Genomic DNA, 9867 nt, shown 5'->3' with positions numbered 1-9867 from the left:
TACTCATGAGAAGACCGAGCTAATATAATAAAGATGATAATTTTACCTAAATTAGTCTACTTATTTAGAGTAGCACCAATCAAATTACCTAAAAATATATATTATTGACAGAAAAAGTAATAGAAAAATTTAAATGGAAGAACAAAAGATACAGAATATCAAGGGAATCGATGAAAAAAATGCCAAGGAATGTGACCTAACTGTACCAGATCTCAAATAGTATTATAAAGACAATTTAGTATTGACTAGGAAATATTTAGTATTGACTAAGAAATAGAGCCATAGATCAGCCACAAGACGTAGTTGTAAATAATCATAATAATCTACTGTTTGAAAAACTCAAAAATTCTAACAGCTGAGATAAGAACTCACTATATGACAAAAACTGCTGGGCAAAGTGGAAAATACTATGGCTGAAACTAGACACAGTCCAATATCTCAAAGTCTAGATAAAGTCAAAATGAGTACATGATTTGGACATCAAGGATGATACCAAAAGCTGATTAGAAGAGTAAGGAATCATTTGCCTGTCAGATTTATGGAGAGAAGAATTTATGACCAAAGAAGAGATAGAAAAAAATCATGAAATATAAAATGGATAATTTCAATTACATTCAATTGAAAAGTTTTTACACAAACAAAATGAAAAAAGGAAAAGAAAAAAGCTGAAAAAAACAACTTTTATAGCTAGTGTTTCTAATAAAGGCCTCATTTCTAAAATATAGAAAGAACTGCATCAAATTAATAAGAATGCAAAGCATTCCCCAATTGGTAAATGGTCAAAGGATATGAACAGACAGTTTTTAGATGAAGAAATAAAAGCTATTTGTAGTCATATGAAAAAATGCTTTAAATCACTAGTAATTAGAGCAATACAGATTAAAACAATATTGAGGTATCACCTCACACCTATCAGATTGACAAATATGACAGAAAAGGGATATAAAGAACATTGGAGGGAATATGGGAAAACTGGGACATTAATGCCCTCTTGGTAGAATTGTGAACTGATCCAACCATTCTGGAGAACAATTGTCAACTATGTTCAAAGGGCAATAAAACTGTGAATACTCTGATGCAGTAGTACTACTACTACTTCCTCTGTGTTCCAAAGAGATCACAATTAAGGAGAAAAGATCTACCTATACAAGAATATTGATAATAGCTTTTTTTGTGGTGGTGGTGAAGAACTGGAAATTTAGGGGAGGCCCACCAATTGGGGAAATGGTTGAACAAGCTGTTGGATATGAATATAATGGAATATTATTGCTCTATAAAAAACAATGAAGGGCAGCTAGGTCGTACAATGGATAGAGCTCCAGCCCTGGAGTCAGGAGGAACTGAGTTTAAATTTGACCTCAGACACTTAATAATTACCTAACTGTGTAACTATGTGCAAGTCACTTAACCCCATTGCCTTGCCAAAAAGAGAAAGAAAGAAAGAAAGAAAGAAAGAAAGAAAGAAAGAAAGAAAGAAAGAAAGAAAGAAAGAAAGAAAGAAAGAAAGAAGGAAGGAAAGAAGGAAGGAAAGAAGGAAAGAAACAATGAGCAGGTAGATTTCAGAAAAACCTAGAAAGACTAACCTGAACTGATGCTGAGTGAAGTGAACAGAATCAAGACAACATTGTACAAGGAGGGAGGGAGAAAGTTTTACCAAAATGAATATCTATAGTCTTTATCAGATTGATGATGCCATAGGGTGGGGGGAGAGAAGACAGGATAGTAGAAAATCATAGAATGCAAAAGCTTGCAAAAGGATGAATGTTGGAAACTATATTTGCATGTAATGGAAAAAAAATGAATGATGAAAATTATTTATACATATAATTGAAAAAATAAAAAGAGATGAGGAGACTAGCATAGGATGTAGAGCTAGGAAGGAGCACTGCTAAGATTACAGCCCAAGTCTTTTAGTTTCATTCCAGTTCTTTCCAGTAAACCAGGCCTACTTCTTATGAGCAGAGTCAGAACTCTTCCCATTTCCACAAAGGAAGACAGTACTGAGATATAATTTATCCAAGATTAGAATTCTAGAAATGCTCCTTTTTGGTATTCTTTAATTGATTTTTTTAATTAATCATTTGTTGCAATACTCTCCCACTTACTTCCCTCAATGGAAAAAAAAAGAAAACTACTCCTATCTAATATGTACCATATGGCTTTTGGTCCTTGAAGGTTCCTGCCACAGGTCCTGTAGGAGTTAATGAAGCAGCTGAGAGCGCCTGCCCAGATATTTGGCAGAAAGAGTAAGATGTTCAACCCTTCCTTCACTCCCCACCAAAAAAAAAAAACAATCTCAGGACAGACCTGAGTGCCTACCCCAATCACAGGGAAGCTCTGAAGCCAAATGTCTGCAGAGAAAAGTGGCAGGTCCTTTTGGTTTAGCTCTCCAGGCCCAGTTTCCATTTCTATTGCATCATTATGACCTGTAAAACAATTTCCCTACCACCACCACCCAAGAAGGTAGCTAATACAATGCATTTATTCCCATCTTGAATGAGGACATGAAGAAAGAGATAAGCAGAGACACTTGACCAAGGTGACCTAATTGATAAAAGAGTTGCTGATCTGATTCCAACCCAGGTGCTCCTCTGATAGCAAAGCTCATGATCTTTTCAAATAGCCTTGGGCTTCAGAAATCTGGCTGTGGTAACTCACCAGCCTTCTGTGGGTCTCACTGTTTTCAGTTGCTGTAATAGCATCTGGCATTTTGGTGATCTGTGACCCAGCATCCCAAGCTCTGGGCTTACACAAACCTAGGGAGTTGGGAGATGACTTCCCTGGATTATTTCCCCTTGATCTCTCCCTTGCTTTACTTTACACATGCTCTCAGAATTTCCTCAGTGAATCTCAGAATATGGACTGTATCTTGACTTTCACTGATGGGAGTAAACAGTATCCTAGTTCCTATGCAAATACCTAAGATCTCAATGCTTATTGAGTATTTTTGGCCTTTGCTTCTCCTTTCTCCCCATATCCAAATAAAAATGAGAAATAAATAAAAAACCACGAAGATTGGCAATAGACAGCAAAAGATCAATATGGAGCCACCTTCCACTTGAGTGACCACCACCTTTGAGCCGGAACCAATGCAGCTGCCTAGACCCTTGCCTCCCTCTTGTACTGTCCTTGCAAGGAAAAGAAACCTGGTGATACTAGAGATAACCTGAGAGGTACACCTTCATCCTCCAAACCCAAATAAAGGATCTTTAGTCTCATGGTACTACATTTAAGGTATGAATTCTCTCCTAGACTTTTGGTCTCTAAAATTCAATTTAATCCTTTCTTTTTCCCAGGGACTCATAAAGGCTTCTAGTCTTTTATAAGAGTTACCCTCAGAACAGAAACACATCTGGGATGGCTAGAAAGACAACCTCTTTTTTGGAAAGTTCTTATCATCATAGTGATTTTTATGACTTTGTATTTTTTCTTATAATTTTTTTCTCTTTCCAACTCCTATGCATTTCCCCTCTGAACACAAGCAGAACAAGTGTAATTCTTCCTTCAGGCACTAGGAGGCATTTCTCTTGTCCCATTCAGACTTTCTCCAGGTTAAAAATCACCATTTCTTTAAACCCAGGATTGATGTATGACCTGATTTTGCTGTCCCTCAGTCTGGTTTATTGATTTCCTTTGCAAAAGAGGAGTCCCCACCTGAATAGAACATTCTAAATGATTCTTGCTCAGAGAGAAAGAGGGGCCTTGAGATTACTTCCACTCTGAGATTTCATGAATCTTTTATCTGTGTTTCTTGTTCCTTTCTCTTGGCTTCTCATTTGCTTATCCTAAGACCTGTTATATGACATGGCTTAAACTCAATCTGACTTATTCATGTTCTAACTGCCTTGTGTATTTGCCCAGAAACATATTCTGGCAGACACCCATGCCTAAGGAGGAAAAATATGGATGAAACTGGAAACAAGACTGAGAACCAGGAATAAGCTGTGATAAAGTGGAGAGAGTCTCCAGGAGAGGATGGTCACCTGGCCATCGGAGTCAAGCATGACAGAGAGAACAAGGAGGATGAGAACCATAAAAAGCCTTTGGACTTAGTAGTAAGAGACTTCTATTCAACTTGGAGAGAGAAGTCTCAGTTGAATACTGGTGTCAGAAGTTGGTTCACAAAAAGTTGAGAAGTAAGATGGAGGGGAGAATGTAGATTCAATGAAAGTAGATGGCTTCCTTTAGAACCCTGTATGTGAATACAAAGGAAATAAAAGGATGATACAGTCAAATGAAAGTGGGTTTGTTTTTTTTTTAGTATGAGAGGGACTTGGGTGTCATTTTGATAAATGGAGAAGTCAAAGGATTAAAAAGTTATGAAAGATCACTTAAAATAACCTAGGATTGGGCTAGATGACTTCTGGGGTCCTTTCTGATTCTCAGATTCTGTGATTTGATAAGGGAAACAAGCTCCCTGAGAAAATGAAAAGCATTTGCATCAAGGCTAAAAGTGGGAGAACCCTATTTTACAAAACTGAATGGAAGAAGAGAGTTGGGGAATGATGTTGATAAGGTCTAAGTTGTAGTATTAGGGAGAATTTCTCTTTTCTTGCTGGAGTGTCAATGTGAAATGAGACAGGGATTTCAATGGATAGAGAGGGGAGGGGGGTGTAGATTTGGAATAGATTCTGTGCAAAGTACAATAGAGTTAGTTGGGAAAAGACAAGATTATCATGAATCAGAGAAGGTGCCATTGAGATTAGATGTTGTGATTTAATTTCTTGTGATATTTGCTTTATTGTGGTTTTCTAGAACTGAACCTGTAATAACTCCAAGTTATGCCTGAATCAGTAGTCATTTATTTATTTATTTAACTTTTTTGCTTTCTGCAAGGAAGTGGGGCTAAGTGATTTGCTCAAGGTCACACAGCTAGGTAATTATTAAGTGTCTGAGGCTGGATTTGAACTCAGGTCCTCCTGACTCCAGGGCCAGTGCTTTATCCACTGCATTACCTAGCTGTCCCCTCATTTATTTATTAAGTTCTTATTTTATAGAGATTACAATGTAAGGCCTAAACAGAAACAATTTTCCAACTTCATTTAAAGATTTTTTTAACATTCATTTTTTATAAAATGTTGAGTTTCAAATTTCTCTCCCACCTTCCTTTACTTCTCTCCTCTCCAAGACAGCAAGGAATCTGATAAAGATTCTACATGTACAATCATGTAAACATATCACCATATTAGTCAAGTTGTTAAAAAATCAGAAAAGGGTAAAAACTATGAGAAAAAAACAAAAATTTAAAAAAGTGAAAATAGAATGCTTTAAGTCTGTATTTAGACTTCATATTTCTTTCTTTGAATGGAAGCCATTTTCCAGCACATCTTTTGAAATTGTCTTTGATCATTATTGTTTAGAAGAGCTATCTTCACCCCAAACTGCTGCTACTGTGCACAGTGTTCTCCTCGTGCTGCTCACTTCACTCAGAATCGATTCCTATAAGTCTTTCCAGGTTTTTCTCAAATCCTCCTGCTCATGATTTCCTACAGAACAATAATATTCCATCACATTCAGATACCACAGCTTGTTTAAACATTTCCCAACTGACAGACATCTTCTCAATTTCCAATTCTTTGCCACTATGAAAAGAGATGCTATAAATATTATTTGCTTATGTGGGTTATTTCCCCTTTTTTATGTTTTCTTTGGGATGTAGACTTAGTGGTGGTCTTGCTAGAACAAAGGGTAGGCTCAGTTTTATTGTCCTTTGGGCATAGCTCCACATTGCTTTCCGTAATGGTTGCGTCAGTTCATAATTTCACCAGCAATGCATTAGTTTCCTAGTTTTCCCACATTCTCTGCAATGTTTATTATTGTCTTTCCTTTCATAGTGGTCAGTCCAATAGGCGTGTGGTGGTATCCGAGTTGTTTTACTTTATATTTCTCTAATTAATAGTAATGTAGGACATTTTGCTGTGACTATAGATAACTTTAATTTCTTCATCTGAAAACTTCCTGCTCATATACTTTGACTATTTACCAAAACACAAATGACTTGCATTCTTGTAAACTTGACACAATTCTATATTTGTTTTAGCAATGAGTCCTTTGGGGGTGGCTAGGTGGTGCAGTGGATAGAACAGCGGCCCTGGAGTCAGGAGGACCTGAATTCAAATCTGATCTCATACACTTAATAATGACTTAGCTGTGTGGCCTTGGGCAAGCCATTTAACTCCATCTGCCTTGCAAAAAAAACCTAAAAAAAAAAAGAAATGAGTTCTTTATCAGAAGCATTAGCTGTAAAAATTGTTTTCCATCATTCTACATGCTTTCTATTCTTGCTTAATTTGGTTTTGTTTGTGTAAAACCTTTTCAATTTAATTGTCACACATCCATTTTGCATTTTATAAGTGCTCTGTCTCTTATTCAGACATAAATTCTTCTCCTCTTTATAAATTTGACAGATAAACTATTCCAAGTTCTCCCAACTGACTTACAGTATTACCTTTTATGTGTAAATCTTGTACTCATTTGGACCTAATATAAAGTGGAAGATGTCAGTCTGTGCCTAATTTGCACCATACTATTTTCTAGTTTTCTCAGTAGTTTTTATCCAATAGTTCTTATCCCAGAAACTGGAATCTTTGGGTTTATCGAATAGCAGGTTACTATAATTATTTTCTACCTCTTTCTTTGGACAAAATCTCTTCCATTTATTCACCACTCTATTTTTGGTGACAGCCACGTGTAATTAATGATTTTAGTTTGGACTCACACCTACAAGAAGACGTATTCCAGAAGGGGAAAAACACTTAGTAGTTGTTTATTATTATTATTATTATAAGAAAAGTCAAGTCAAAGAAAGCTTGCAACAACACTAACTAATGATTCCTGAGAGGGTTGTGAGAATGACAGTTACAATGAAGATAATGAAAGAAATAGAAAACATTAACAAAGATAATCAAAAGAGACAGAAAGGTTTATTAAAGATAATCAAGTTACCAATTGATCAAACAGGGTGATCCAGGAAGCTCTGACTCATGGAAGTATCAATACAGCAGGCTGGGGAACCCCAGTTTTCAATAGCCCCTTCCATAGTCTGGATCAGAAGGGTCCCAGGCAGAGGGGTCCTCTCCATGGGTGAGATTTGTAAAAGATTCGATGTGTGGTGAGAAAGAATGAGGAGTTAAGAATGAGATTTGAGTCTGGGACACGGAAGATGGCAGTACCCTCAATAGTAACTGGTATGCTTCAAAGGAGGGGACAGTTTTAAGGAAAAGATAATTGAATTTAAGATAGGACATCCAGTGTGAGATATCTAAAAGGTCAATGTGAATCTGGAAGACAGGAGAGAAGGTAAGACTGAAGAAGTAGATCTGGGGATGATTAGCACAAAGAAGCTAATAGAATTTATTGGAGCTACTATGTTCACTACATGAAAAAGAAGAGAAGAGAACTGTAGGCCAAAGACCAGGGACACAACTATCATTATTAGAGGTTGTTGTTTGTCCTTCATTCTCAAAAAAGACCATGACATCAGGGAGGTGATGCCATGATTTGAATTTGAGGGAGGGGAAGTTGTGCCAAGTCACCAGCCTCACATTCTTCTCAGGACCATTTGGGTCTGTTGGCCAGATATTGATCAGGACGACTGGAGATAGTCCTAGATGAGAGGCAATCAAGATGCAGTGACTTGTCCAAGGTCACAGAGCTAGTAAGTGGCAAGTATCTGAGACTGAATTCAAACTTCCATCTTCCTGACTTCAAGACCAGTGCTCTATCCACTGCACCACCCAACTGCCCATTATCAGAGGAAGCTGAATGAAGATGGAACAAAGGAGAATGAAAAGGAAAAAAGTAGGAAGAAAACCAGGATAATGCAGTTCCTAAAAACATAATGAGAAGAGAGCATCAAGGAGAAGAGCGTGATTAGTAGTGTTAAAGGCTGTAGAGGTAAGCAGGATGAGGGTGGAGAAAATGACATTAATTTTATTAAGAGATTATTGGTAACTCTTATTGTTTGTCCTTTGTGCTTGAAGGGACCAAAACATCAGGAACATGTTGTCAGGACATGCAGGTGAATTGGACTTAAATGAGGGAGGGCTCTGCAAAGTTGGCAGCCTCACTTTCTCCTCTGCAGCCATCAAGGTTTGATGATCAGATATGGATAAAGGACAGCTGGGTCATGCTAAAATCAATTGAATGATTAGGTAAAAAGCCAGATAGTAGAACTTTAAGAAAAAAAAGTGAGAAGAAGGGAAGTGGAGGGTATCATTACAAATGACATTCTCAGGGAGTTTCATCATAAAAAAGTGTGATAGGAGTTCTTGTGATAGGGGTTCTTGTTATTATTTGTCTCTTGTTTTCGAAGAAACCACGACATCAGAAAAATAGTGGCAGGACAAGGACAAGAATTGTATTTGACCGAATCCCCAGCCTCACTTTCTCCTCTGGAGTCATCTGGATCCAATGACCAGATAGGAATCAGGATGACTGGAGCTGACCCTGGATGCGAGGCAATCAGGATTAAATACTTGCCCAAGGTAACACAGCTAGGAAGTGGCAAGTGTCTGGGCCACTGTTCTACCCACTGTGCTACATAACACATTGAAAGCAATGACTTCACTGCTCTTTCCCAGGGTTTTCTGAAGTACAGGTATGGAGAGCAAGTCTTCTTACACACACGTAAAAGCATTTCTGAATCTACTTTTTCCAGCTCAGTTGTGATGAAAGAGAGAGAGAGAGAGAGAGAGAGAGAGAGAGAGAGAGAGAGAGAGAGAGAGAGGAGAAAACATTAAAAAAGGTATTTAAGTTTCCATATTTTTCTTTATCATATTAACTATTTCACAAAAAACTTGTTGAGGTGCATCCATTGCCAGGAAAAAGTCCATGTGATGGTAGTAGGAAATTCTCTTGTGGTAAATGAGATTAGAGATATTAGGGAGCAAATTGTCCACATCTAAGGGGCCAGCAAACGCATCTTCTCCTCCACTCCATAACATAGTTGGTACTGTCATCAATGTCACATTGTACAAAGGAGGAGTGACCTGGAGGCAAATCAAAGGGGAAAATGTTTCCTCAGTGAACCACATACTAGGAGAAACCTTTCCTACAATGATAAATCAATTTCTTCAATACTCCAAGAGCTACATAATCTTTTTGAGAAAGACAATGACCTTGGTGAGAATGAATGCCTGAATAGTCATGTTGAAAACATAGATTACACATCTATAGATTAATGTGAGAAGTGTCATTCTGGCAAGAACTGAAAAGTAAGCATTATCTCTTTGTTATCACCAAAGGGGCATCAGAAATTATTATTTTTTCAAGTTTTTTTAAATACCCAAATGCTGACATGGAGACCAGTTTATCATCAGTGATATTGAACTGTAACCTTCCTTGTGGTCAGAAAATATAGTTCAGAATTTCTATCATATGTCCCTCAAATGAAGGATGAACATTGGGTGTCCAATCCCTTGGAGATTTTATGACTATATCCTAATCTGGGCAGGAAAACAATCTTCCTTTCAAAGATTCCCCCCCCCCCCCATTATCGTTATTTTCCTAGAGTTAAGAATCATAGGTTCACAGAGAAGGAAGCACCCTCACAAACCTCTGAATACAACCCACACTAGAACATAAATCACCAATGCCATATTCTGAATAGATAATCATCAAGCCTCAGCTTGAAGCCCTTCAGAGCAAGCACACCACCTCCTGAAGTAGGTCACTGTGTTTTGCATCCTCTTCATTCTTATGAAGTTGTTCTTGCATGAAACAGATATCTTCCACCCAACCCTAGCCCTTCTTCCCAGCTCTTCCTCCCAACTCTTCCTGGTTGTTTTCTGATATTAAACTGAGAATTGCATCTCTCTTTCATTCAACAACTTTAGAAATGCATATTGCTTTCATGTCTCCACATCC

General features: G+C 37.5%; 1 protein-coding gene across 4 annotated transcripts in view; it reads right to left on the bottom strand.

The window, feature by feature from the left end:
- Positions 1-5019: 5019 nt before the first annotated feature.
- The window catches only part of LOC141520601 (lipase member K-like), a 51341-nt gene continuing 46493 nt past the window's right edge, over positions 5020-9867 (bottom strand). For all 4 annotated transcript variants that reach the window (XM_074232241.1, XM_074232245.1, XM_074232243.1 and 1 more), the window contains exon 10: positions 5020-8990. In XM_074232241.1, the coding sequence (XP_074088342.1) occupies positions 8751-8990 (240 nt within the window). In that variant the 3' untranslated portion in view covers positions 5020-8750. The remainder of the gene's footprint in view (positions 8991-9867) is intronic.

The sequence above is a fragment of the Macrotis lagotis genome, chromosome 4, assembly GCF_037893015.1.
Source record: "Macrotis lagotis isolate mMagLag1 chromosome 4, bilby.v1.9.chrom.fasta, whole genome shotgun sequence".
Classification (NCBI taxonomy): Eukaryota; Metazoa; Chordata; class Mammalia; order Peramelemorphia; family Peramelidae; genus Macrotis; species Macrotis lagotis.
Note: the sequence above shows the minus strand (reverse complement) of the source record. Positions and strands in the feature narration are given on the sequence as shown.